General features: G+C 59.2%; 11 protein-coding genes and 1 non-coding gene across 12 annotated transcripts; 9 read left to right on the forward strand and 3 right to left on the reverse strand.

Annotated features, from left to right (window-relative positions):
- Nucleotides 1-49: 49 nt before the first annotated feature.
- BXZ73DRAFT_43581 (ribosomal protein S5 domain 2-like protein) lies at nt 50-1220 on the forward strand (the record flags this gene model as incomplete). The annotated part of the gene is made up of 4 exons (XM_048019173.1): nt 50-336; nt 393-837; nt 893-1060; nt 1110-1220. The coding sequence occupies 4 exons, from the start codon at nt 50-52 to the stop codon at nt 1218-1220; spliced, it is 1011 nt and encodes a 336-aa protein (XP_047880085.1).
- Nucleotides 1221-1917: 697 nt separating this feature from the next.
- On the forward strand, nt 1918-3554 carry BXZ73DRAFT_43599 (FAD/NAD-P-binding domain-containing protein; the record flags this gene model as incomplete). Its single annotated transcript, XM_048019177.1, has 7 exons — nt 1918-2125; nt 2178-2246; nt 2302-2687; nt 2731-2748; nt 2798-2971; nt 3029-3118; nt 3177-3554. Coding segments are annotated over 7 exons (1323 nt in total), but the record flags the coding sequence as incomplete, so codon positions are not given.
- Nucleotides 3555-3663: 109 nt separating this feature from the next.
- Nucleotides 3664-5347, reverse strand: BXZ73DRAFT_43343 (glycoside hydrolase; the record flags this gene model as incomplete). Its single annotated transcript, XM_048019127.1, has 6 exons — nt 3664-4110; nt 4165-4853; nt 4907-5003; nt 5054-5136; nt 5187-5206; nt 5256-5347. The coding sequence occupies 6 exons, from the start codon at nt 5345-5347 to the stop codon at nt 3664-3666; spliced, it is 1428 nt and encodes a 475-aa protein (XP_047880087.1).
- Nucleotides 5348-5731: 384 nt separating this feature from the next.
- Nucleotides 5732-7542, forward strand: BXZ73DRAFT_43411 (glycoside hydrolase; the record flags this gene model as incomplete). Its single annotated transcript, XM_048019142.1, has 6 exons — nt 5732-5826; nt 5877-5896; nt 5957-6039; nt 6190-6528; nt 6585-7037; nt 7093-7542. 6 exons carry the CDS (start codon nt 5732-5734, stop codon nt 7540-7542), a joined length of 1440 nt encoding a protein of 479 aa, XP_047880088.1.
- Nucleotides 7543-7610: 68 nt separating this feature from the next.
- On the reverse strand, nt 7611-8958 carry BXZ73DRAFT_88935 (GINS complex Sld5 component; the record flags this gene model as incomplete). Its single annotated transcript, XM_048025120.1, has 7 exons — nt 7611-7707; nt 7762-7834; nt 7883-7986; nt 8050-8132; nt 8189-8323; nt 8414-8644; nt 8956-8958. 7 exons carry the CDS (start codon nt 8956-8958, stop codon nt 7611-7613), a joined length of 726 nt encoding a protein of 241 aa, XP_047880089.1.
- Nucleotides 8959-8964: 6 nt separating this feature from the next.
- Nucleotides 8965-9821, reverse strand: BXZ73DRAFT_43664 (histone-fold-containing protein; the record flags this gene model as incomplete). The annotated part of the gene is made up of 4 exons (XM_048019190.1): nt 8965-9304; nt 9397-9490; nt 9594-9666; nt 9786-9821. The coding sequence occupies 4 exons, from the start codon at nt 9819-9821 to the stop codon at nt 8965-8967; spliced, it is 543 nt and encodes a 180-aa protein (XP_047880090.1).
- Nucleotides 9822-10608: 787 nt separating this feature from the next.
- On the forward strand, nt 10609-10688 carry BXZ73DRAFT_t59. The gene has a single exon. It is a non-coding gene; the product is annotated as a tRNA-Gly (tRNA).
- A 205-nt stretch (nt 10689-10893) lies between these two features.
- Nucleotides 10894-11655, forward strand: BXZ73DRAFT_88945 (uncharacterized protein; the record flags this gene model as incomplete). The annotated part of the gene is made up of 3 exons (XM_048025123.1): nt 10894-11084; nt 11140-11502; nt 11607-11655. The coding sequence occupies 3 exons, from the start codon at nt 10894-10896 to the stop codon at nt 11653-11655; spliced, it is 603 nt and encodes a 200-aa protein (XP_047880091.1).
- A 642-nt stretch (nt 11656-12297) lies between these two features.
- Nucleotides 12298-14415, forward strand: BXZ73DRAFT_43640 (cysteine proteinase; the record flags this gene model as incomplete). The annotated part of the gene is made up of 5 exons (XM_048019182.1): nt 12298-12379; nt 12807-13141; nt 13205-13846; nt 13909-14148; nt 14230-14415. 5 exons carry the CDS (start codon nt 12298-12300, stop codon nt 14413-14415), a joined length of 1485 nt encoding a protein of 494 aa, XP_047880092.1.
- Nucleotides 14416-15269: 854 nt separating this feature from the next.
- On the forward strand, nt 15270-17883 carry BXZ73DRAFT_43437 (uncharacterized protein; the record flags this gene model as incomplete). The annotated part of the gene is made up of 2 exons (XM_048019147.1): nt 15270-15470; nt 15526-17883. The coding sequence occupies 2 exons, from the start codon at nt 15270-15272 to the stop codon at nt 17881-17883; spliced, it is 2559 nt and encodes an 852-aa protein (XP_047880093.1).
- Nucleotides 17884-18764: 881 nt separating this feature from the next.
- Nucleotides 18765-22895, forward strand: BXZ73DRAFT_43476 (acetyl-CoA synthetase-like protein; the record flags this gene model as incomplete). The annotated part of the gene is made up of 19 exons (XM_048019155.1): nt 18765-19017; nt 19076-19390; nt 19443-19511; nt 19560-19651; nt 19704-19835; nt 19889-19942; nt 19998-20080; nt 20133-20167; nt 20218-20315; nt 20358-20528; nt 20588-20606; nt 20662-20806; nt 20863-20920; nt 20977-21236; nt 21285-21798; nt 21850-21883; nt 21934-22077; nt 22134-22393; nt 22455-22895. The coding sequence occupies 19 exons, from the start codon at nt 18765-18767 to the stop codon at nt 22893-22895; spliced, it is 3177 nt and encodes a 1058-aa protein (XP_047880094.1).
- Nucleotides 22896-23806: 911 nt separating this feature from the next.
- On the forward strand, nt 23807-25146 carry BXZ73DRAFT_88938 (NADH:flavin oxidoreductase/NADH oxidase; the record flags this gene model as incomplete). Its single annotated transcript, XM_048025121.1, has 5 exons — nt 23807-24067; nt 24127-24304; nt 24358-24755; nt 24814-24948; nt 25012-25146. The coding sequence occupies 5 exons, from the start codon at nt 23807-23809 to the stop codon at nt 25144-25146; spliced, it is 1107 nt and encodes a 368-aa protein (XP_047880095.1).
- Nucleotides 25147-25894: the final 748 nt, after the last annotated feature.

Genomic DNA, 25894 nt, shown 5'->3' on the forward strand with positions numbered 1-25894 from the left:
CGTCCTCCTTGTGTCTTCCCGCTTTGTCCCACTCTCCCTCCCCGTTTAGATGGCCACAAGCCTACTCTCCAAGTCAGAACGCGCATACATCCAGGCTTCTCTGCAAGCCTCACCACCTCTACGCGCAGATGGGCGCGCCTTACTCGACTTCCGTACCGTTCTCCTCGAGACCGGTGTTGCGCCTTTGGCAAACGGTAGTGCAAGGCTCAACATCGGAAAACTACCGCGCGAAGGTGGCGGCGGCACGGAAGTCCTCGCGGCCGTGAAGCTCGAAGTCGAGGACGTTCAAACCGGAGATGGGGTCGACGGCGGACGGGTAGCCTGCTCAGTAACCTGGTGCGTAACACAACTCCTTTGCCCCGGTGTCCAGGAGCTCAGTCGTCGAAAGACAGCTTCCCTTCTGCGTACCCGCAGCTCTCGTCCAACGCGCTCGACGACCTGCAGCACGACCTCACCGTCATTCTGCAACAGACCATCCAGCACCCTTCCCTCCATCCCCGAAATCTGACCATCATCCCCAACAAGAAGTCCTGGCTGCTCAACCTCGACGTCGTCATTCTTTCAGACGCAGGCAACGTCGTCGACGCGCTCTTCATGGCTTCTCGAGCGGCATTATGGGACACGAAAGTTCCGAGAACCCGCGCCGTCGAGTATCGCACGCCCGACGCGTCGAAGAAGCCAAAGAAGGACGCGATGGACGTGGACGAACGCACCAGTGGGTTTGAGACGCGGGACATCGCGCGCACGGCGGCAGACTTCGAGCTTCCGGATTACTGGGACGAGGGAGAGACGCTTGAGGGGCGCGAGAGGTGGCCTGTATGTATCACCCTCAACCTGGTACGTCGCCATCTCATCTCGGAATGCTCTGGCTTGCTTACGGCTTTTTTCATAGCTTCCTCCCATCCATATTCTGGATGCCACTCTCGCAGAAGAAGCCTCAATACCCTTGCGTCTATACCTCATGTTTTCGTTTGTCCCCTCCCAACCGCCTACTCTCCAGTCGATGAAGTTATCTGGTCCAGGGGAGCTGAACATCGCTCAACTAAAGAGCAGTATCTCGGTACGTATCGTTTGGTGTCCTGTGCGGCGGAGTCTCATGTGGAAGCTAGGACGGCGAGAAATATGCACGAGAGTTGTTCAATGCGCTAGAAACAAAGCTGCGAGACGAGGACACGAGGCGGACGGTGAAGGCAAGAGATAGATTCGCGCTGCTCCGATGATATCCTTTGGCAAAAAGTATAACATACGTGTACGTAGTATTGTTTTGATGAGCGTGTCGCTTCCGGTCGCGAAGTGCGTTGCTAGTGACCTGAAGCATACAGTCTGCGTAACAGCTTCCAAGACACAAGTCTTTCTGCAAGTCACTGTGGATCGTGATAGGTTCGCACACACATTTGACATTCAGATACTGCAGCGTCCTTCCAAGTAGGCCTGGGAAGCGCAGTCGACAAGAACGTCACATCTGTGCATCGTGCCTAGGTCTACCCGATGATTCCAAACTCTTACACAAAAAGCTACTAAGCAAGCTGCGCATGTAGTGTTCTCGACAGTGCGAAGGTCGCCCGGATGACAGGCCGCGTCAGCGGTGTCACATAGGACCCAGTCCAGGCCGGCAAGGTCCCATTGAGCAGTACTAGTACTTGTAAGCACAGAGGAAGACAGATGGTAGTCACCACGACAATGCTCGGATGACCCGACTCCGCCGGGCTTCTCTGACTAATCATGAATACGGACAGGCCCTTTAGTTCGGGAGGTATATAGCTTCACCCTTCGAGCTCTTTGTCTCGTACCCCTTCACATCCACAGCCTGAGATTATACCATGCAGGCGCCGGTTTCCAAGAAGCTTTCCGTTGCGATTGTGTGAGTGCCACCGTTTCTCCTCCTCCTCTGACGTTGACGGCCCCCTTTCGCCCAGGGGTGCGGGCCTGGGCGGCCTACTTATGGCCTTGGTCATCCAAAAGGACTGCCCAGATGTTGAGGTCACTATCTACGAGTCCCACGCGGAGCTCACTGAAGTCGGTGCCGGGATCGGTGTCTGGCCCCGAGTCTGGGAAATTCTTAAATATGTCGGCTTGGAGGACACCCTCCGTCAGGCCACTGGAAGCACGGACCCCAATGAAGCCAGTGCGCGAGGAATCTGCTCGTCGATTCTCGCTTCATTCTAATTTCCTTTCAGGAATGTCGATGACCATGGCCAAAGCAGACGAGCCAAGCATGATAGACTTCCATCAGTTTGCGCCCACCAGTATGTGTCCTCCGCCCGTCACGCCCCTTTTTCTGATGTGCCGATGTGCCTGCAGTATACACTTTCCAGCGCTCCATGCTCCAGAAGCTGCTTGCCGGCCACCTCCGCGACCCAGGCAACGTCCTGCAGTTCTCGAAGCGCCTGGACACGTATACCGAGCCTGCCGACGGAACGACGGGCCCCGTCATTCTGCAGTTCAGGGACGGTACCTCCGCGTCGTGCGATCTGCTCGTCGGCAGCGACGGGATCCGGTCGACGGTGCGCCGCGTCATGTACACCAGGCTTGCGGACGCCGAGGCCGGAGAGAAGGCGGAGGTGCTTCGCTCGATGATCGAGCCAGTCTGGTCGGGCTGGGTTGCCCACCGCGGTCTCATCCCCACCGCCATGTTGTCACAAGAGGCTCTGGCGAAGATGAACCGGCCGCTCATCGTGAGTACATCTGTTCACCCTGCGAAGATCGCGCATGAACTCGCTTCTGCTGCAGCTCGTAGGAAAGGACAAGGTTAGGACACTCTGCACGGGACCCTTCCTTGCGGCTGACTCCTTTGCAGCTGATCATCAACTACCCCATCGCTAACGGGACTCTGATCAACGTCGCCGCCTTCGTCGGGAAGCAGGTTGGCGAAGACGCCGTTTACCACGGACCGTGGGTGGCGCCCGAAACGGCCGAGGAGGTTGCGAGCAACTTCGAAGGCTGGGACCCGATTGTGCAGAACCAGCTGAAGGTACGGCTTCCCGGTTATGAAGATATTGGGGTCGTCGCTGACGGAGGCGATTTACAGTGCATCCAGAAGCCTAACCTGTGGGCAATCCACACCACACGCGTCTTGCCTACCTACGTGAGGGGCCAGGTTGCCCTCATTGGGGATGCGGTGCGTAGTGTCGTCCGTCTTCGCCAGTCGTCGTGGAGCTGACGTTTGGCGCTCGCAGGCCCACGGTATGACTACCTTCCAGGCGTCGGGAGCCGGTCAAGCGATGGAAGACGGCTTCATCCTTTCTGCGATCCTCAGTCAGAAGGCCGTCACGGCCGAGACGCTTCCGGGGGCCCTCAGGATATACGACGAGATACGCCGGCCGTTCTCCCAGGACGTCAAGGAAAAGTCGCGTCTCAACGGCGGGAGCTCTCATCTGTGGAGGCACGGGTGGGAGAATGTGACCGCCGAGCAGAGTGCCAGGGGCGAGTACCCCAGGGAGTTGCTTAAGGTTGTGGGCACGGAGTCAGAGCAGTCGATGAGCTGGACGATCCACGGCAGCATCATGCAAGACCGCGACACGGTTCTGCAAATGGCCGGCGAGTTGGGACAGTAGATGCATGCTATCCGGGCACCTGTCACATTAGGATAGAGGACGGGTTGGATCATGGATGTATGCTACAGTATACTCGTACAAGCGCAATTACAAAGCTCTTCTGCGACGTTTAATTGCCCGCGACCGTGGACGCGTTGTCGGTGAGGACCTTGTTGAGGCCCTCGCGGTGGAGGCAGTTCTCGAACGCGAAGCTCTTCGCGATCGCGTCGATCTCGGCCTCGCTCTTGCCCGCAAAGTGCTCCGCCCACTCGCGGACGAGGAACTCGGAGACGAGGATGTTGCGCGCGAGGCGGCCGATCCGGTCCGTGAGCTTCCACACCGGCGCGGGGTAGAGCGCCTGGTGCTCGGGCTTGACCTCGCGCTGGATGAGGTCGAGCAGGGGCTTGTACGTGTCCCGGACGTGGGAGTCGTCCGCGCCCCAGGCGTCGATCGCGAGCCGGTGCTTCTTGGCGAGGAAGTCGCGGAAGAGGGTCATGTACGGCGTCTCGCGCGAGACGTAGACCATACCCTGGAAGCCGATGTCCTTGTACAGCCAGATCGACCAGCTCAGGCGGTCCTGTGCCTAGCGTGAGCCGCGCGCCCCGAGGGGAGATATGGATCAGATGCGCACCTTGTTGTAGATGGAGAGCTGATCCTTGAGGACCTTAAAGCGCTCCTCGTTGATCGCCTCGGTCGCCTCGCCCTCGTACTCCTTGCGCGCGTACACGGGCCCCCACTCGCCGTTCCAGACGCACAGCCCGTGCTCGTCCATCCACTGCCGCTTCTTCTCGTACGAGCGCCGGAGCCGGTGCTGCTGCGTCTCGCTGCTGACGTACGCCTCCGGGGACGAGGGGAAGCCGAAGATGGAGTAGTCGTGGATCGAGTACGCGACGTTGTCCCAGCCCTTGTAGGCGTCGCCAAAGTGCGAGAAGTCGGACGCGAACGTGTTCCCGTCGAAGAAGACGGCGTGGTGCGGGTCGATCGTGCGGATCGTCGTCAGGACGCGATCGTAGAAGCCGACAACGCGGGTGTGGTACGGGTCCGTGGGCTCGTTGAGCGGGTTGTAGCCCGCGATCCACGTGTTGCCGACGTAGTGCTTCGCGAGCTCTTCCCAGAGCCAGATGACGCGGTCCTGGAAGTCTTTGTGGTTCCAGAAGTTGGCGATGTGGGTCCCAGCGTCCGCGTGCCAGTCGGTGTTCTGGCCGCCGGGGGCGGTGTGGAGGTCGAGGATGGTGTAGATACCGTGCTTGGCGCAGAGGTCGATGACGCGGTCGAGATGCTTGAATCCCTCAGGCTTAAGCACACGAGGGTTCATGTCATCTACATTTTGCCTCAGATTGAGGACGACTCGCAACTGGGGGGATGCTGCACACCTTCAAAATGCCTGTAGTTGAATGGGAGACGAATGCAGTTCAGGCCAAGGCTCTTGAAGAAGGCAGCATCTTCGTCCTGGAAGAAGTACTCGAGGAACTGTGAAGCGAGATGAGATGCAGATCCTACTGCTGGCACGAGAAGCGCACCTTGTCAAAGAAGAGCTCGCTCTTGTCCTTCCCCACCACATCCACGAGCGCCGCCCGGATCTGGAACTCACATCCAGGGTAACCTGATAGAAGTTAACTTTCATCCCCTTCATGTACGCGCAGTGCTACCCACCACTGATGAAGTTCTCCATGCTGCGAGATCGTCAACAATCGCGCGTCACCCCAGCACATCGACACTCACTTCATCCATCCTCCGAGGCCAGCGCCGCGCAGGATGATCTCCTCGCCGTTCTGGTCGACGATCTTGGTGCCAGATACTTTCAGGTAGGCCATGTTGGACGGATGTCGGACGCTTTGCACTCCTCGCCGCACCCCACGGGGTATATATACATAGCCCGTCGCCTCTCCGACGGACTGTTCGAGGGGTGGGCGACCGATTATTCTCCGGCGCGGCGTCCGGTCCGGTGCTCCGGGGTTTCGGATTGGGAGAGGGCGGACGACGCAGCGGGTCATAGGCCGTCATGTGTTCCGCCGCGCCGTGCAACCATTCGAGGGCGCACCAGGCACCCAATGCGGCCCGGAACCAAGCCCTCGAACAGGCCAATGGCGGCCGGGGAAGCTTGGGAAGGTTTAGATATATCAATAGCGGCTGTGGACGTTCAGTCCGCTCCGCACCCTGTGCTTGTTCTTGCCTACCTCCTTGCCCCAGCGACCAGCATGGCTAGTTTCTTGAGAGTTGACAAGACTAAGATCGTGGATGAGGATAGCAAGGAGGTGGTTCTTCGAGGCGCAGGCCTGGGAGGCTGGATGACGTGAGTAGTACATCACCGTGCCCCTGTATGTACCAAGCTCATCAACGCAGGATGGAGAATTTCATCTCAGGTCGGCGCGATGTCTCGGAAGTCGGACGGCTCGATGACTGAGTGCTGAGCGATCATCCAGGTTATCCTGGATGCGAGTTCCAGATCCGCGAGGCGCTCGCTGAAGTCATAGGCAAAGAGAAGTCAGAGTATTTCTTCGACAAGGTGCGAGGCTCTTACCTCGAAAATGCACCCACGCTCTAGTGCCAGCGGGGCACCGAAAGCCTCTTCGGAGCCTGTACTAGAGGACGCACCCCACTCTTGAGCCGTTGATAGCAGGAGCTCGCCGAGCTCGTCAATTGACGTGCCCCACAGTTCCTCGAGCACTTCTTCGCCGAGCCGGATGCCGCGTTCTTCAAGTCCCTCGGCCTGAACTGCATCCGCATCGCCATCAGCTACCGCCACTTCGAGGACGACCTGAACCCTCGCGTGCTCAAGCCCGAGGGCTTCAAGCACCTCGACCGCGCCGTCGCCGCCTGCGCCAAGCACGGCATCTACACCATCCTCGACATGCACACCGCGCCCGGCGGCCAGAACGGCGGCTGGCACTCGGACGCGGGAACGCACATCGCCAACTTCTGGATCCACAAGGACTTCCAGGACCGCCTCGTCTGGCTCTGGACCGAGGTCGCGCGGCACTACAAGGACGAGAAGGTCAGCTCGCGTCGCGCCGGACTAGTAAGCAGCCCGTCGCTCACCGTGCGCCGCAGTGGATCGCAGGCTACAACCTGATGAACGAGCCCGCAGACCCGAGCAACTGCGCGGGGCTCGTCAGCTTCTACGACCGCGCGGCGGCGGCGGTCCGCGCGGTCGACCCGCGCCACGTGCTCTTCCTCGACGGGAACACCTACGCGACCGACTTCTCCGGCTTCCCCGAGGACGCGGGCGCGCGCTGGCCGAACGCCGCGTTCGCGATCCACGACTACTCGCTCTACGGCTTCCCGCTCGCCCCGGAGCCGTACGCGCGCACCGAGGAGCAGCGGCGCCGGATGCGCCGGAGCTACGAGAAGAAGCGCGAGTGGATGGACGCGCGCGGGCTGTGTGTGTGGAACGGGGAGTGGGGGCCGGTGTATGCGCGGAGGGAGTACGAGGGCGAGCGGACGGACGAGATCAACGAGGTCAGGTACAAGGTGCTCAACGACCAGCTGGAGATGTACGCCAAGGTCAGCGGGAGGTTCCGGTTGCGCGCGGCAGGAGCACCCACTCACCTTGACCCAGGACCGCCTGAGTTGGTCGATTTGGCTGTACAAAGACATCGGCTTCCAGGGCATGGCGTACGTGTCGCCGGACACGGCCTACAGGAGGCTCTTCAAGGACCACCTGGAGAGGAAGTACCGCCTCGCTGCGGACTCGTGGGGCGCAGACGACAAATATGTCCGCCATGCCTACGAGCCGATCGTGCAGCTCATCAAGGACAACGTCCCAAACGAGGAGCACCGCCGCTTGTACCCGTACCCGGTGTGGACGGTAGAAGGTCGTGTGGCAAGGCTCGCGCGGTGCATGCTCATCGGCGAGTTCATGGTGAAGGAGTGGGCGGACCATTTCAAGGGGATGGACTACGAGCAACTTGACGAGCTGGCCGAGAGCTTCAAGTTCGCGAACTGCTTGGAGAGGGAGGGGCTCAACAAAGTCTTGAGGCAGCATGCAGAGCAGGCGGAAGTCAACTAGGAGGCATTACGAAAAAGGACATGGCGATTGAGGACATGTTAGTGATACAGAGTGGCAGACAAGGCAAATTATACAAGCTCAACCTCCCCTCGAAGGAGCAGATGCTCTACAACGTAATACGGTGTCAGGGAAATCTGTCCCTTTTGCCATTGTGTTGCAGTACCACTGTCGGGTAACTGTTGGAGACCGGTTGACAGGGGCGAAGAAGACAAAACTTACTCTGGAAGATAGACGGGTGGGCAGTCTACGAGTGCATGAGCAAAGACTGGCTTTAATTTATCAGGCGACGGTGCTGTAATTCTGTAAGCAGGCGTATATTGAGCGCAGATGAACGACGCACTCATAGGGGGCATGAAGGCTACATCCTCTTCCAGCGACCTTTGTTGCAGAGGAAGGCCTTGAAGTACCGTTTGGTTGAAGTGATACTCCACAAGGCGTGCGTACCTGATAACATGACACAGACTTCGCATAAGTTCAAACTTCAATCTCGTGAAACGGAGTGCTCACCGTTGCGCGTGGTCCAGCTCTGCCTTCGATAGTCGCTCATGCATGCCAGGAGTAGCACTGATAAAGCGCGCATACTTCTCGATCTATATGCTGCTCAGCAGCTCTTCGCAGACTCACCAGACAGCAAAGAATGGCGTACCTTGTGTAATCGCGTGCGGATGTAGGAACGAATCACAAACTTGACTCGTTCAACCTCCGTCTGCACCAGCATGATGCGGAAGTGCTCCTCTTCCGACGAGTCTGGGTCAGCACGAAGCAGTTCGACGTCGCTGGACTAGAACTGAGCACCGTCAGTCACAGCCCAAGGCTTCACTACCACATGCGCGCATACAACCACCAACCAGCCGCGAATCGGGAGGCTCACCTGTTTGCTGATGTGGTCCAACAGGCGTCCTAGCAGCATCTCTTGTCCAGGGAGGATATCTGGCGCGTGCCGTTCGTTCATCCAGTGGCGTATGAGCTGCTGGAAGGGCGTTTCTTCGGCGGAGTCTTGTGGCAGGGCGCGCGCGACGGACGAGCGAGGGAACGCGTCGTCGATGGGGTAGTCATCGTCGTCGGGGGCGCCGCGTGCGCGATCAACGAAGGACGAGCCGACCTCCCAGTCGCTCTCCATGGTGCCTTTGCGCAGACGCAAACAGAGTGGAGTTGGAGGATGAGGAGAGCCAGGCCGTGGTCAGAAGCAACACGCGTCCGGTCGATCGAGACGCTTCTCCGAACAGGTGCTGTGTCGCGCAGGGTCCCGCCCAGCCTCTGCTGCCATACAAATTGCTAGATAGACGTCGAGAGCCAAGTATTCTTACATGTACAACTGGAGCGAAATATACGGGGACTACAAAGCTCGACAACAAGCACTCACCCTACTCGTACACCACAAACAGGTCATTGTGCGCGAGAACTGAAGCGTACCATGGCCCGTCACCCAGCCCACTCTTCATCAGAATCATCTCGTTTGCCTCGCTGCCTACCGAACCCTTCGTCTTCGTCTTCTTCGTCGTCCATCTCCGCCTCCTCCTCCCTCGCCTCCTCCTCTTCCTTCTCCTTGTCGCTGGCCTTTCTCCGTCTACGCTTCGGCGCGGCCTTCTCCGCACCATTCTCCTGCGCACCTTTCTTGTCTTTGCCCTTCCCGCGTTTCTTCGCTCGCGCCTCCGCGTTCTCCGCTTCAATATCGATGGTGCCGCCTGCAGAGGGATCGGGGACAGCCTCGACAATCTCTTTGAGAAAATCAAGCATGTCGACGGTGTCGATGGCGTGTTTCCTGTAAAGTCACCAGCACGAGAGCAAGGATAGGAGCAGTGGGTTGTCGTTGAACGAAAGGGAAAGCAGTGGCAAAATAATGAAAGGACGCACAAGTGATACGCTTCGACGCGTTTGGAACCTCTATCCGTCGTAACGTTGCTAGCTTCTTGAACCAGCATAGCGAGGAACAGTTCAAGGGCCTTTGCTACGGTTGGGCGCATTCCCCACCCAATGAAGATGTTCGCCAAAGATCGAAAGACATGCGGGAGTCATTTGAGCGCGCTGGATGGAACAGGGGAGCGACGCACATATGACAACCGGAGTGGCTTGCGCGACTTTTCCGACCTCCTCATCCTTCTGCATTATGCGCTTGATACGCGCCTGCAAGGGAGATGTGTGTGGAGGGGGAAAGCACCAGTGCAGATAGTGTCATGGTATCACGGTGAATATTCGTCAGTCAGCAGGAATTGCGAAAGTGGGACAGACTGGATCCTGCGTACCACTGGAAATTTGGTAGTCTTGTTCTTGTTCTTCATCTACGATTTGAGATGGAAGAGTTCATTTGTGGTGCAAACTCACAGGAAAGAGTCATATATTCCACTCACCGTGAAGAGAGATGAGGTCAGGATGGTGCTTCGAGTTGAGGCTCTCAAATCCGAGCGGCGGGGGTCAGGGAGGGGTTCCAGGGGTCGGACACGAGCGTCATCACGGAGACAAATCCCCATGTCATTGATCACATGAATCTCACGTGATAGATGTGCCATCCTTAAGATCACGCATTTATATGCCACTCACTGAGTGAAGGTGGGCATAATAAAAACTAAGAGTCGGCCACCCGCGGACCTCCGCGCGCTGACGGACCCTAACCAATTCTCCCCTCTCAGATCGCAGGCCTGTGTGTAGCGTGAGGACGACGCCGGACGAGCCGACATCTCGGTCGAATGGTTCCGTCAATCGGTTTGTGTGATGTCGCGGTCGGCGATCGTTTCGCCGTAGGCAAGCCATGGACAGTGGGTGCGCGCGTAGGCCACGGCGAGTCGCGACCGATTCGGCCGCCGGAGGTGTTGAGTCGACCGGCGTAAGTGCCAGGTCTGCCCAGGCCCCAGATGGCCCCAACACGTAGCGTGTTGATCCTATTGAGTACTTATCACTGGCCACCTGGGACCCCTCCTTGACCCCCGCCGCTCGGAGAGGTCTCAACTTGAAGCACGTTTGAGTAACGTAGGTCCTAGCTAGGAGCTTGGTAATGAAACGCAAAGCTGGAGATACCTTTGTTTGGCTTAGCGTATGCTAACATAAATACAAAAGCGAGTCTCATACAACACGCCGATGGTGAAGTGGTTATCATGCTTGCCTTCCACCTTGGGTAGCAAGCGGCACGGGTTCGATTCCCGTTCGGCGTATCAGCAGTGGTACATCAAATGTTTTTACCCCCACGCCGGCTATCAAAATTCTGTCAGCTGGATATTGCATTTAATGTATGTATTAGAAGAGTTACCGAGCACCTTCGAAGTTAGATGAAAGAGGATACAGTACTCAGTACTCAGTGTCGACTGGAAGGGCGCGAGTGGCTATAGCGCCCACGCACCTCTTCTCCCGACCATCAATATGGGTGTCGCGGACTCTTCACACAGAACTATCCATCCCTTAAAGAGGCGAAAAACCTCTCATAACACTACCGCTACATTCCGTCCTGTTGCCGACGCCACCCCCCTCAAGGATCTCAAGGGCGACAGGTGTACGTCCTGCCGCCGCGCCTTCCCTGCCTCGAAGCAGAACCAGCTCTTGCAGTGTGCTCGGTACGCCGTACAGACCCTCGTGGACTTATTCTCATGGCCAACGATGCTGCAACAGCTGCCTGTCTTCAACGTGCACAATTTGCTCGCGGATTTGCAACGGATGCCCGCCTTCCACCACCGTGCCTCCCACCCCGACCCTCACTGACACACCGAGCCTCCCCGACACTCCCTTGGAGTCCCCCTTCCGAACCCCAGATTCGCTTCCCAGACGGCCTGCCCTCTCTCAGAGCACCAACATGGTCGTAGACGTCGGGGTGGCTAGCAGTGTGGCCGGGCGAAGACGAAAGGTGCGTGACGAAGACTTCGCGGAAGGAGCGCGGAGCGCGGAAGGCAGCGGCGATGGAGATGGAGAAGATATGGCGACTCCCGGGTGTGGAAGAACCATATGTCAGAACTGTTCGTTCGAGACCCCTTCCAGGTACGCATTGTTGTTATTGTTAATGCGCGCGATCAGGAGCTTTTGGTTCGATGCAGTACCTGGGGCAGGCTGGCCTTGGATCGCGACTGATGCTCCTCTTGCAGGGACATCACAACTTGCTACGACTGCGGAGGACGTCCACACACACCATGAACATGATCTTTGCACCCGTCCGTCAGACTTTCTATGTCACTGCCGCTAGTATCTATCAGTCTGCGCTATGCTATGTGAATCCCGTTCTTTTAGGAAGTTCATCTCCATTTATGTATCATATCAGCTTCTCTCATCTCATACGTTGTGGCACTTGTCTACATCTGCAGTATCCTGCCTTCACCTTTGCCGACCTTTTGCTCTCTTGCTCGTGTACATGATACCTTATAATGCTTGTGCTGTATATTTACGTTTTCTGGAGGGGTTTTTTGAACCATACTACCCCATCTCTTGCGTTGCACTTTTCAGCGCGAGAGCCATGCTCGTTGCTCAATGCATAAACGCGTCGCGTCAAGTATGATGATGTGTAACGTACACGTGATTGTGACAAACGCGCGACGCGACGCGTCTTCTACGGTCACGCTCGGGCTACTACTTACCTCCGTCTCCAACTTGCGTCAACATCCCTGGAATTTCGTCGTCAAACAGCTCGTACATGCGCATATACTGGCGTGAGTGGATTGAATGCGGTTGCGTGTGGTGACCTGAACTTGCCCTTTCGGCAGAAGCCATCCCCAAGTTGCACCGACCTCAAACTGGCCCTGTGCGCATTACAACGCTGGGAAATCAACAGGTTGATTATAAATGAACACTTCACAACCAGGACATGTCGAGTCTCAATTCGACCTAGTGGGCGGTCCATTTGCTGTAATAGAATCGGACCCTGGTGAGTAATGTGTCCCGTGAGGTTCTCTATCGTTCTCCGTGCACCGCCGCGTTTTTGTGCACGAAAATGCCACTCGCAAGTGAATTATCTGATGCCAATTTTATGCGCGAGAAAAGAGACAAGGGAAAGATGATTTTCGAAGGCGTTTGTTCTGGAGCATCCCCCGGTGATCCATCAGATCTTTCTCTTTTCAGTCGCCTTCGCTCACACCCGAAAGGCCTCGGAAATCTCACTTGCGAATGTCATCTTCCCTCCCTTTCGTGTACCCAAAACGCGGCGTTGCATGTCGTGATACCGTTCGTTCAAGCATGTCGGCTGAAAGACAGATGGCGGTGCGGATTTGTATTCAGTATCTGCAACTGCGTGACCTGAGTCCTACCATGTTCATTGTTGTGTAGCAGCTCACCGGTATTGTACACATCCACAGGTGTGTTCACCACCCTTATCCAGAAGCTCGGAGTACAGGGCCTTGAGGTCCTCGAGCTGTACAGCATCGAGCCCTTCGACACAGACCACCTCAACCCCTACGGCCTCATATTCTGCTACATGTGTGGCGACGAGGAGACAAGCAAGGCCAACGAGTTCGGCGAAGAGGACGACCTCGACGATCCAGACGCCAACGACATCTGGTTCGCCAATCAGCTGAGCGACGACGCTTGCGCGTCGCAGGCGATTCTGAACGTCCTCTTCAACTGCAACGGCATCGACTTGGGCCCGGAGATGACCGCGTTCGCTGCCGACACGGCGCAGATGTCGCGGGTCGTGAGTACTTGAGTGGGGCCGCGCCCACGCCTTCTGTGCGCCCGTGCTGATGTTTACCCACAGATACGGGGCCTCGCGATCTCCAACTCGACGACCGTCAGGGAGGCGCAGAACTCTCTCGCCCGGCAAGGCTCCCCCGCATCTCTCACAGACAACCCACTAACTTCCCTGCGCCGCAGCCCCGCCGACCTGCGCGGCGCATTCCACGCGCTCGCCGCCAGCGCCCTCGAGTCCGCCAGAAGCAAAGCCAAATCGAGCGCAGCAAGCTCCCCGGCGGCGAAGCGCAGGAAGACCGGCGGCGCATCCGCGTCTGCCGCGCGACGCAAGCCCGCACGGTCCGCCGCCGCCGCCGCGCCCACCACCGACGCGTACCACTACATCGGCTACGTCCCCGCGCGCGGGCGCGTCTGGGAACTCGACGGCCTACGCGCGGCGGGGCCGCTCGACGTCGGCGCGCTCGACGGCGCGGCCGACGACGGGGATCCCCAGCCTGCGGCCGCGCGCGCGGGGTGGATGGACGTCGTGCGCCCGGCGCTGCGCCGGCGGATGCGCGCGGTCGCCGGGGGCGGGCACATCCAGTACAACCTGCTCGCGCTCGTCGACGACGCGTACCGGCGGGCGAGCGACGAGCTCGAGATGCTGAAGCGCGAGCGGAACGCGCTCGAGCGGCGGCTGGCGGGCGGGGAGGCGGAGTGGATGGACAAGGTGGAGTGCCGGTCTTGCATCACACTGGGCTGGGCGGGTGGGCTGACGTGGGTTGTTGACAGGTCGATCCCGCGCTTGCGGCAAGTGCGGAAGGGGCGTTCGCGACGAGCCTCCGTCCTGACGGACGAGCCACAGGCAAGATGTTCAGCGCGGGCTTTGGAAGGGAGAAGTTGGAGAAGGAAATCACGATACTGGAGATGCCCGTGCGTGAGCTCACGCCCGCGTGGGAGCGCTGCGTGAGGGCCGCGCTGGGGAAGAAGACGGCCGTGGAGGAGGAGATCGTGAAGTCGCAGCGCGCGCAGGTGCGTCCGCGCCGGATCATCCCCCGATCGAGCTTTGAAACCTGCGTGTCCGCTCGACGGCTGACAGCGGGCATCTTGCAGGCCGACAACGTGAAGCGCACGCACGACTATGAGCCGTTCATCAAGGAGTTCATCATCTCCATGGAGAAGGAGGGCATCCTGGAGCGTGCCTTGAATGACGCAGCAGGGCCTGGAGCGACAGAGCGGCCAGCTGCGAGCGTAATAGGCACGATGAAGAGCAAAAGCAAGGGGAGGGCAAGGAAGTAGTAAAGTGAATGTTGCTGGGTATACTGGTTCTTCGCAGTACACAATGAAGAGATATTCTTGAACGTAGCCATATGTGAACGTTTGAACGTTGAACATTGAGAATTAAAGAGTGAATAACAGATTCAAACCCAATATTCTCGCGAATGGGAGTGCGGTCCCGAATTGAGTGTCCGGAGTGTTCTTGGCGGGGTCAGTACAAATGTTCCTCCCGGGGTGTTAGAACACTAGGAGAGTGACAGTGCATCGCTGTACTTCTCTTCCTCTGCCTTGCAGACTATGATTATGCGAACACCGCCCGCCGCCCAGTGAGCAGTCTGTGAAAAGTTGGTGGATATGGAAGTCGTTTGCCATGGTTGGTATCGCCGTGGACGAACGTGGTCATTTGCATCTACTTACGGCGCCGAGACGGGGCACGCGGTCGCCGAAGATTATGCGGGCGCATGCGAGCGAGGCGGAATTGCGCGGGAGGAAGGTTAATTGAGAACAAGGCAGAGGCGCCCGCCCGCCTCCGCGATCGCGGTTGGGGGGCCTGGGTGCGCGTTTTGTACCCACCCGCCCGCCTCCCCGCTGCACGCATCCCGGCCTGCTCGACGGCGTAACCACGGCGCCCAAGTCGCATGCCCCGCTGAAGCCTGCACTTGTCGACGCGAGGCGAACGCGACACCAAGCACCCACGTTACATACCCAACCCGCCGTCTCGTAGCGACCACCTCGCTCCTCGCCTTTCCTCCATCACGAGTCCGGCCAAGCCAGTGCTACTCCCCTCGAGTTTCAGGCCCGAGCCTGGGTTCTCTCTCGACGCAAAGGCTCGACGCCTGCCCCTCTCTCCTTCTTTTCCGCACTCTTTCCCTTTCATGGCCTCGGCCACCCCCGCCCCGCTATCGTTCGCCCGGCCCCAGCGCGAGCGCGTCGCGCCGAACCCCGAGGACCGCGGTTCCCTGCTGCGCGCGTCCATCTTGGAGAGTGCGCTCGAACTCGGCGTCGGCCACAACCGCACCGTCGCGAACTGGATCTTCAACCCGGTCGAGGAGGGCGACGAGGATGACGAGACCGAGGTGCGTGCCCGTCCCACTCCACCCGCCCGTTCTCGCGCCCAACACGCTCGTGCAGGTGGACTCGCCGAGCCTCACCTACGCGTCGACCGCGACTTCGGAAGAGTCGAGTTTTTCCGCTGGCTTCTCCCAGCCAGGAGCTGGGATCCTTATAAATGGCAAAGACAACCTCGCCGTCGATTCGCCCGACGGGCCCAGGAGACGTGCGGCCTCTCCGGGAGTGCAGTTCGATCTCAGCGCGACGCCGTCCCCGACGCTCATGGCCCCCGCACGCTCTCCGACGCCTTCGCATATGCCCGCAAATGCGACAAACAAGCTGCGAAAGCCGCGCCCGGATGGATACGAGAGCGATGGTGGGTACGTGAGCGAGTCGGGAAAGGCGAAGAAGGAGCGGGAGAAACGAGAGAAGAAGGAGCAGAAGGAGAGGGAGAAGGCGGAGAAGAAGAGCAAGAAGAAGAGCAAGGGGGACGGCGGCGCGACGGACTACGAGAGCGACAGAGGGTACGTCTCTGAGGCCACTGCGAAGCGGAAGAAGAGCAAGAAGGAGAAGGGGTCGAAGCTCGCCGAGCCGCCCACCACGGACTACGAGACGGACAAGGGAAGCTCTTCTCGCAGCAAGTCCAAGTCCAAGTCGCGGAAACAGAAGACCACCAATCCGACGGATGGCGACGACTCTGACGGGGGCTATCTGTCGGAGGGGACTAAGAAGAAACGGTTCTTCTCCCTCAAAAGCAAGTCGCGGTCCAAGCAGGGATCCCTCGACCCACAAGAGCCCCCTCCTGTCCCTTCCCTCCCCACGATTCACCCCATCGCCGACAGGTTCAGGACGACCGACCTTGAATCTTTCGACTCGCGAAGTTCTACCCCGTTACCTTCCGGAGAAAGCAGCGGCCGCCCCAGCGCTGACACCTTCACCTCCACGTCCTTCGATTTCATTGACAGTAACAGTGTCGAAGATGACGAAGAGCTGTATTCGCCAGAAGGTCTCACACAAGCATTCCAGGACGCGGAGTCGGTGCGTTCTCCCAGTGTTGACTTTCTCTCAACATTCGGTCGCCGCCGTGGTGCTGCCAGTCCCCTCTCGCCTCCTCACTTAGGCGTTTCCCCATCCCCATCCCCATCCCCGTCCCCCTCCCCGTCGAAAGCAAAGGCCGTCCGCGCACGTCCCATAATCTCGGCGCCCAACACGACCACCCTCGCTCCTAAGCACGTCCCCATGCCCCTCACCCTCACTCCCCCGACACCTACGGGCACCGCCCACCGTATTCCGCCATCCCCAGATCCGGACTACGTCGTCGTCACCCCCACCCCCAACCTACAGCCTGACGTTTATTCGCATTCGTCGACACCCAGCTTCGGGTCCATCACCGACTCCGTCATCGACCCCGAGATGACCCGCCCCAAGGTCCTCGCATACTACGATCTCCCACCCCCGTCCCCGCCTCCCACAGGCCCATTACCAGATGTCCCGCGCGACGTCGGCTCTCGCGCAACCAGCCCGTCTCCGAGCATGGCCTCCGACGCCGCACGGAATCGCTACCCCGCTCCCCGGACGGCTCCCGCAGACCCCACAGACCCGCGCGGACTGCACCGCCCGCTCGCCTCCCCCGTCGGTCGTCCCGCGCCCGCGTCCGCCGCGTCGCACCCGCTGTCGCACGAGATCCACGGCGAGCGGCCGACGATCCACATTCAAGAGCCGCCGCCGTCCGCCGCCGTCCAGCGTGGCCGCGTGTCCCCCTTCCCCACCGCCCCCGTCCTCCCGCGGACGCAGGCGAGCGAGCTCATGCGGCACACGACGCGCCACGCCCGCGGGACGCGCAACGGCAGCATCGACCGCTCGCTGGAGCGCGGGCCCGCGTCCGCGAGCCCGTATCCTCTAGGGCACGATCGGTGGCCGTCTGAGGGGCAGCGGATGGTCGTGCAGAAGGGTCCGTCGTCGGCGCTCGCCGGGTCGGGCACCGGGTGGCCGTCGCGCGACAGGGGGCAGCTGAACGTGCGGTGGGCGCCGCGCTCTGCGTCCGCGATGGACACGCGCCGGCCGGGGGACGACGACGACGACGACCCGGCGGTGGACCGGCGGTCTTGGATCTCGTACGACGACGATCACGAGGCGCGCTCAGACTACCACTCCGACGACGAGCAGATCGACGTCGCCTCCGCGAAGGCTTCGCCCGACGTCAACGCCAGCCTCCGCGCCCGGCAACAGTCCGGCAATGTGCTGCAGGCGGGCGCGCGAGAGACGATGGCCTCCGACTACGGCCAGGACACGGCTTACCTCGGCGTCGATGATGACGGGGCCGACCGCGCAAGCGTATGGAGCCAAGCGGAGTCCCGCGCGAGCTTCATCGACGGAGAACAGAGCGCGGCGATCCGCGCAAAGTTCGTCCAGCGGGTGGAGGCGATGTACGGAAAGTAGCTTGTGCCGCATGTCCTTCAATTGCATCGGACGGCGAGGTGGGGCCGAGGGTCATCTCCGTGAGTTTTTTTATTTCGCATCGCGCAGCCCTCTCCCGCACCACCCCCGCGTCCATATGTAGCCATTCTTTTGTTCCAAGAACTTGTCCTACACGTACACTTATCTAGTTGCTGTCACCTCCCCTCCCCTCCGCTGTCGTTGTCACTGCATTTACTACGTTCGTTTCAATTTTTGCATATCCCCACTGGCAGGTGCCAGTGAGGCTGGCGACATTTGGCGCATCCCCTGGATACACTCTCTTTATAGACATACCGTACTCGACTGCTGGCCACCAGACTTGCGACTGTATTTACTACTGCCGTCTTCGTTATGCATACCTCGATATCCGCACCATCCACCCTCAAGTTCGTACCGGGTGAGAAACGGCAACCAACGTCCAACACCACCTATATCGACGCCCTCATCAAGTCTCACGCGCCCGTTTCAATCGACCTGCGCAGACATCAGCGCCGTGGCGCAAGCCCCTCCTCCTCCTTCGGAGCCGCAGCGTGGTCGAATGCACCGGGAATACGTAAATTTCTGTTCTCTATCGGCCCCCCCGCTCCCATGCACACCTGGTCCTGACACCTTCTTTCGCACACAGTGTCCCCGTGCGTAGCGCGGAGAGGTCATGCCTGATGCTGGGCGACAGTGTACAGACGCCTCATGATATCGGTGGCTTCTGCGTCTCGCGGAGTCGTTCGAGAACCAGAGACGGTGTTTGAGTTCCATGAGCTATACCGAAATGCGCGGGTGGTGGGCCGCAGGAGCTCAGATAAAGCCTCCCTCGCTTTTCCACCCCACGTTTGCAGCTCCCTCCTGTCAAGACCCCCCATCCCAAGATGGTTGCGGACCCAGGCGCGTTCAAGTCCCCGCGCGCTTTGATCGAGACGTGGACGACGACGATCCCGGGGCTTTTCGAGTGGAACGCCAGGGAGAACGCCCAGTACCCGCTCTTCGCCTTCCACGACGGCGCGGCGGTCAAGACGCTGAGCTACGCCGAGGCTATCGTAGGCATCCGACACGCCGCGCGTCTCGTGCGACGCTTCGCCGGCGGCGACGCGAGCGTGCCCGTCGCGGTGCTCGCGAACACAGGTGAGCGAGCTCGTTGCTGCGGGAGACTCTGCCATGACACGCCTAACGCCGCATACAGACTCGATTACCTTCTCCCTCACCTCCGTCGGGGTCATGCGCACGGGACACGTACTCTTCCCGATCTCCGTTCGCAATTCCGCCGTGGCCGTCGCGGACCTCATGCGCCGCACTGAATGCAGGCACATGCTGGTGTCGAACGACCAATACATGCGCCAGGTCGCGGAGGAGGTCGTGAACGAAGTGCCAGAGGTGACGCTACACCCAATGCCGCTGTTTGAAGAGCTTTTTACGCCCCCGGCGGGCGAGGTCGCCGAAGACGACCTCCCCAAGACCTATGACGTCAACGCTGTTGCCATGATACTGCACTCTTCTGGTATGTTGGGGATGCTGCCCGTCTCTGGTTTCATGAGTGACCCATTCCCCAGGTTCGACCGGCCACCCGAAGCCTATCTACTGGACGCACAAACGGATGGTCAGCCGGAGCACCACCTCATGTATGCGCTTTTTTGGGCCCTAGGATTGTCCTGACACTATGACTGTAGGGTATGGGGAGGTAGACCTCAGCGGAATGATATTCGCCTGCCATGGAATCCCTATGTTTCACGCTCAAGGTGTCTCATTTTACTCCATGGCCGTACGTTGCAGCGTCCGTACTGAAACTGTCCACTCATGAGCGATTCTGCCAGGCTGCTACCGGCCTCATCCTCGCCGTATTTCCTCCTGCGCAGCCACCGACCATCCCCAACCCTGGGAATGTGATCCAGGGCGCGATAGAATCATCGGCTGACTACGTGGTCACCGTACCGCCATACGTTGAGGTGCGTTCCCTGACATCGCCCTCTACAGGATCCTGATCGATCCGTCCTTACAGGAATGGTCGCAAGACCCACAAAAAGTGGCTCACATGGCCAGTATGCGGGGTATTGTACGCATCTGCCGCTATGCTTCCACGTCTGGGTGGACGTCTGATCCCGCCCCAGATCTACGGTGGTGCCGAGCTCAGCCGAGAAATCGGAGACGCTCTGGCGTCGCAAGGCATCTCGTTGATCATGGCATATGGATGGTAATCTTCTCGCTTATGAATGCGCGTTTTTATGCTCACACGTCGAATCCAGTACAGAAGTTGGTGCTGTAGCGAACATTATCCCAGGTCAGTGATAACTCACGGTTCTGCCAACGTCTACTAACTCGATATGACAGCTGACCCCGGCATGAATTGGTCGTGGTTCTCAATCACTCCGTGGATACAGACCGTTCTAAGAGATGCAGGCGATGGGAAGTTCGAAATCATCGTTTTGGTGAGGTGCATGCGCTTGTGATCTGCATATTTATCTAACGAGACATCTCAGTCACCTAAAGAATGTCCTCTGGCTGCTACGAACACACGTCTGGAAGATGGTACTGCGGCCTTTTCAACAAACGATCTCGTAATCCGGCATCCGACAAACCCGGGACTCTGGAGGATGTACGGAAGGCAGGACGACCAGATCACTCTTTCCAATGGAGAGAAGGTGAGTCGACTCCACTACTTCATCGCGGTCTGCAACTCACGCCGGAGCCATGCATATAGACGAATCCTATACCTATTGGTAAGTGATCCTTCCGCAGCGTTAGTTCGACATGGACTCAATATCTGTCTGGTAGAGCGCATCATCCGCGAGGATCCTCGTGTGCAAGATTGCCTCGTCTTTGGACAAAACCGGTTTCAAAACGGGGTGTTACTTTTTCCCACTTCGTCTTGCGATCCCCGTGATGAGGACGTCGTGCGACATCTCGTCGACCAGATATGGTCAGTCACTCTCTGGGATGCCGACTAGGCGTCATCTTACACCTGGACCTCGACAGGCCTTCTATTCAACGGGCCAACACATTTGCGCCACAACACTCTCGCATCTTCAGAGAGGTACTACGATCGGCCTCCCATCTCATATCTGTGCGATGGCTGACTCGTTAAAACAGTTGGTCTTAGTGGCAGATCCTGCCAAGCCCTGTGACTACAACGCCAAAGGCAATATTCGTCGAAACCTCGTCCTGCAGCGGTACTCTCAAGAGATCGATGATATATACTCTCAACTAGAGAAGAGGTCACAGAACGACCTGTGCCCACCGCCCAAGTGGACCCAGGACCACACGACCAAGTTCGTGCGCACGGTGGTACAGCGAGTGCTCGGACGCGCGATTCCCGACGACACCGACGTGTTCCGTGCTGGCTGCGACAGGTACTGGTAGCGCTTCCTTCGTGCACCATTCTGTCTGACGGGTCACAGTCTGCAGGCGAAGTGGATCCGCAACACCCTCTCTCGTGCGCTCACGGAGCACTCTATGGACGCCGCGAAGCGCCTGCCGCCGGACGTCGTCTTCAAGGCACCTTCGGTCTCGGCGCTGTCCAACGCTCTTCTCGCGACTGTCCACGACTCTCTGGATTCCGTCACGGCCGCTACGACCGCACAGGATCTCGAGGCGATGGCATGCCGGTACACTGCGACACCCCTCGTTCGGCCGTCTAGCCTTCGTCCTCGCGGGCATGGGAAAGATGTCATCCTCATCACCGGAACCACCGGAGGGTTTGGCTGCGATGTGCTCGCGCACCTCCTTGAAGATGATGGCGTAGCACAAGTATATGCGTTCAATAGACGCGGCGCGCGAACGATGGAGAAGCAGCGAAAGCGCTTTGTGGAGCGCGGCCTCGACGTAGGGCTCCTCGACTTGGCGAAGTTCAAGATGGTGGAATGCGAGCTGGATGTTCCGGGATTTGGAGTGGGGGAAGTTACATTGTCGGAGGTGCGTCCATGCGCAACCGCGCTTTCATGAGCCGGGCTGAGGGCCAGCCAGATCTTAGAATCCGTCACCCACATCATGCACAACGGTATGTTTTCGCTTTCCGCAGAGATTATAGGCTCATCGAGTATCATCCAGCGTGGAAGGTCGACTGGGCCCTCACACTGCAGTCGTTTGATCCCGAACTCAAGGCCGTCCGCAACCTTCTCGAGCTTGCAGCGAGGTCTCCGTATGTCAAAGCACCTAAGGTCATCATCGTCAGCTCCATAGGGATACTTAGAGGTGCATGTTTTCCCGACTGAAGCTAGTATGTAAACTGACTTCTGAACGCCCGACAGGCGCCCGTTTCGAGGGCTCCATTCCAGAGGCCCCAGCTTCTGCATCGTCGCCTCCAATTGGGATGGGCTATGCAGAAGCGAAATGGGTCGCTGAACAGATGCTATTCGACGCGATGTCCAGTGCCGGCATCTCAGGGACCGCTGTTCGCCTTGGTCAGATCTGCGGAGACAAAATGGGACATTGGAACGAGAAGGAATGGTTCCCGGCGATGATCAAGTCCAGTATCGCCCTTAGATGCCTCCCTGACCTGGGTGCGATGGTAAGCATCACCTTTGCTCATACACACCCCCCATCTTGAGGCTGACGGTGGACCCCTACAGCCCGTCGCCTTCATCCCGAGCAATCCCACCGCCCGCGCGTTTGCAGAAGCGCGCAACTCCCCCGCACCCGTCCTCCACCTCTCTCATCCGCGGCCGGTACCATGGAACGTCCTCATGGCCCAAGTCGCGCAAGACCTAGACCTTCCCCTAGTCCCGCTCGCCGACTGGGTCACGGTGCTCGGAGACGAAGAACCCGTGAGAGACGCAGAAGAAGCGTCGCGCACGCTTCCAGCGCTCGCGCTGCTTCCCGTGTTCCGGCAGTGGGCCCACGAGCGCGGCGGGCCCGTGAGCGCACTGCCTATCTCGACGAGGCTGGCGGAGGCCTCTGCGCCGACGTTGGCCGCGCTTCCGCAGCTCACGGCGGACGACGCGCGGGCCTGGGTGAGGGAGTGGAGGCGGTCCGGGTTCCTGGTGAGTGCTTTTTGGCATTCAGAGTGTTAGGCGTTTTCGCTGACTTCGCGTTGCACGCCGTAGGGTTGAGCGGAGACCAGTTTTTCCTACATACTTGCGTCGCTGCTTCCGCACCGCGTGAGGCCGAGTTGTATGATCGCCGGAGCCTGAGAAGTCGCGAAATTCGAAATATGTTACTACGTTTACGCCTTTGCACTCCCATACATCGCGTGTTGTGTGAAGACAAGTATGCTCTCTCGCATGGAGTAAGTATTGTGTGGCGAGTCGCTTCAAGCGCAAATAATCAAGCTAACGTACGTTTCATGCCCTTCGCTAATCCCTTTCCGACCCCCGACGCTGAACACCCGGCGACCATGAGAGAAGCACTGCTATCGCGGTGCATCTCTTTCAAATTTCCTTTAACGTGCAGCGACGACCGATGTTGGTGGAATTGGAAATACATCCAATCGCCGTGATCTCACTGTCTCCCCGAGTCCCTTCCCTCAGCTTCTCCGAGTTCGTTCTGAAAAGTCACTAGATGCAGGTTCCTATGAAAATACAATGTTCAGAGGTCCTTTCAGCTCCCAAAGGGCACAAGCAGCATTGAGCAGATTGAGCGCCAAAATGCGCCTAGAACGGCAGGCCTTTCCCTAGCCCAGTAAGTGTATGAGTCAGCCAGTTTCGAGAATGGGATCCGCCGTTATCACCCTTATGTCCCACATGCGACTATGTCATCACACACGCTGGCCCGTGGGCGCTACGCAGCGCGGATTATCAATCGGCCAGTGAGCGAGCACAACATCATCCTGCGCGCTGCGAGCCGATTATCACATCTTTTTAACCACGTTCCAGAAGCCACGCGACACCATGGGAGGTATATAAGACGCTGCAAGACGAGTCCCACTTCTCCATTACGATCGACCTCTACCCATACACCAACCAGCTCCACCACAACCGAAGACATGTCCACTCCTGCCCTCTTCACGCCCATCCGCGTCGGCGACATCACCCTCGCCCACCGCGTCGTCCTCGCCCCGCTCACCCGGTACCGCAACGACGACGCCCACGTCCCGACCGAGCTCGGACTCGAGTACTACACCCAGCGCTCGAGCGTGCCGGGCACGTTGCTCATCACCGAGGCCACGTACATCTCCCCGCAGTCGAGCGGACAGCCGAACGCCCCGGGGATGTACAACGACGCGCAGATCGCGTCGTGGAAGAAGGCGCGTCCCACCACGCACGCCGTTCCATCTGATGTGAGCTGACGGCACCCCGCGGGCAGATCACGGACGCGGTGCACAAGAACGGGTCGTTCATCTACCTCCAGCTGTGGGCGCTGGGCCGGGCCGCGCGCCCGGCGCTGTTCAACAAGGAGTTCCCCGACTACCCCTTCGTCTCCGCGTCCGACATCCCGCTCAAAGACCAGCCCGGCTACACCCCGCGTCCGCTCACCATCGACGGTCCGTCTCCCGTCTCCCCCGTTCCCCTGCCAAACTCACTAGCGCGCGCACAGAGATCAAAGAATACGTGCAGTGGTGGGCGACCGCGGCCAAGGACGCGGTCGAGCGCGCCGGCTTCGACGGCGTCGAGATCCACGGCGCGAACGGCTACCTCGTCGACCAGTTCCTGCAGGACGTCTCGAACACGCGCACGGACGCGTACGGGGGCTCCGTCGCGAACCGCGCGCGCTTCGCGCTCGAGGTCGTCGACGCCGTCGCCGCCGCGATCGGCGCGTCCAAGACCGCGATCCGGCTGAGCCCGTGGAGCCTGTACCAGGACATGCGGATGGAGGACCCGGTGCCGACGTTCACGCACGTCGTCGAGCAGATCAAGCAGCGCCACCCGGACCTGGCGTACCTCCACGTCGTGAGCGTGGGCGGGCCGGGCGGGAAGCCTCCAGCGGATCCGAAGGTGAGCAGCGACCGGCTTCCGATAGGTAGTCACGACGGCCGGCTCATGGTCCGTGTAGCAAAACGACTTCATCTACGACCTCTGGGCGCCGCGCCCGCTCATCACCACTGGCGGGTTCGACCGCGAGTCCGGGATCGAGACGGCGGAGAAGACGGGGCAGATCATCGGCTATGGGACCGCGTTCCTCTCCAACGTGAGCGTTTCCGCCTCGCGATCTTGTTCATCGCCGGTACTAACTCGCGCGCGCACGAAACAGCCTGACTTGCCCTTCCGGCTTCGTGAGAACATCAAGCTCAACGACCCCGATTACTCGACGTTCTTCACGGCGAAGACCGCGCAAGGGTACACGACCTACCCCTTCTCTGAGGAGTTCTTGAAGACTAAGGCATGACGGAGTGTGGGGGACGGACTGAACATAGAATGCCTATATTCGTCGTAGAGCATCTTCTGAAGGGCCTTTAGATGTGTCACAGGTTGTAATTTGAAGATTTATGTTGTCTGTTGTACTCTTGAGACAGACCGGGCCGGAATCGCAAAGGCGGCTTGATTCCAATAGGCGCGCCGGCGCTCTTGCTCCCTTCCAGTCTTCGGCCATTTTTCCATCGAGGCTCTCGGAAGTGAGACGTACATGGTACGCGAGAGTATAGCGTAGTACAACGGCACGCTCCGCGACCGACTTTTCCCATTCATACGAGCAAAAAGATACAAGTCCTCCGAGGATACATCACAGATCAGCTCTGTGGACACCATCTGCGGCCTCGTTGGTGTCGTGGCATCTGGAAAGGAGTAAGCTCCCACGGACACACTCAAGAAGCGGGGACTCACCTCATACGCGACCCCAAAGTTTCCTGAACGATACGACGGCCTTCTACCCCCACTCGTCCTCCTTGACAAGCGGATGGACACACGCTGGCCTTGTCGCGCTCTCCGCGCGCGCGCGCGAACGTCCGGGACGGCATCCGCGCAAGTAGAACAGCGTCGCGACACGCTCCCGCCCCCCATGCTCGTTCCAGGCTCCATCCCCGAGCAAATACATCCCGAGCGCTATCCCCTGCTTCATCTCCACGCCTTCCCACACGCTCGCTGCCGAGGATAAGTTGGAGCTCCGGCGGTAGACGGTGAACGCCTTCCACGCGCGA

The sequence above is a fragment of the Epithele typhae genome (genome assembly GCF_022376455.1).
Source record: "Epithele typhae strain CBS 203.58 chromosome Unknown BXZ73scaffold_11, whole genome shotgun sequence".
NCBI lineage: Eukaryota > Fungi > Basidiomycota > Agaricomycetes > Polyporales > Epitheliaceae > Epithele > Epithele typhae.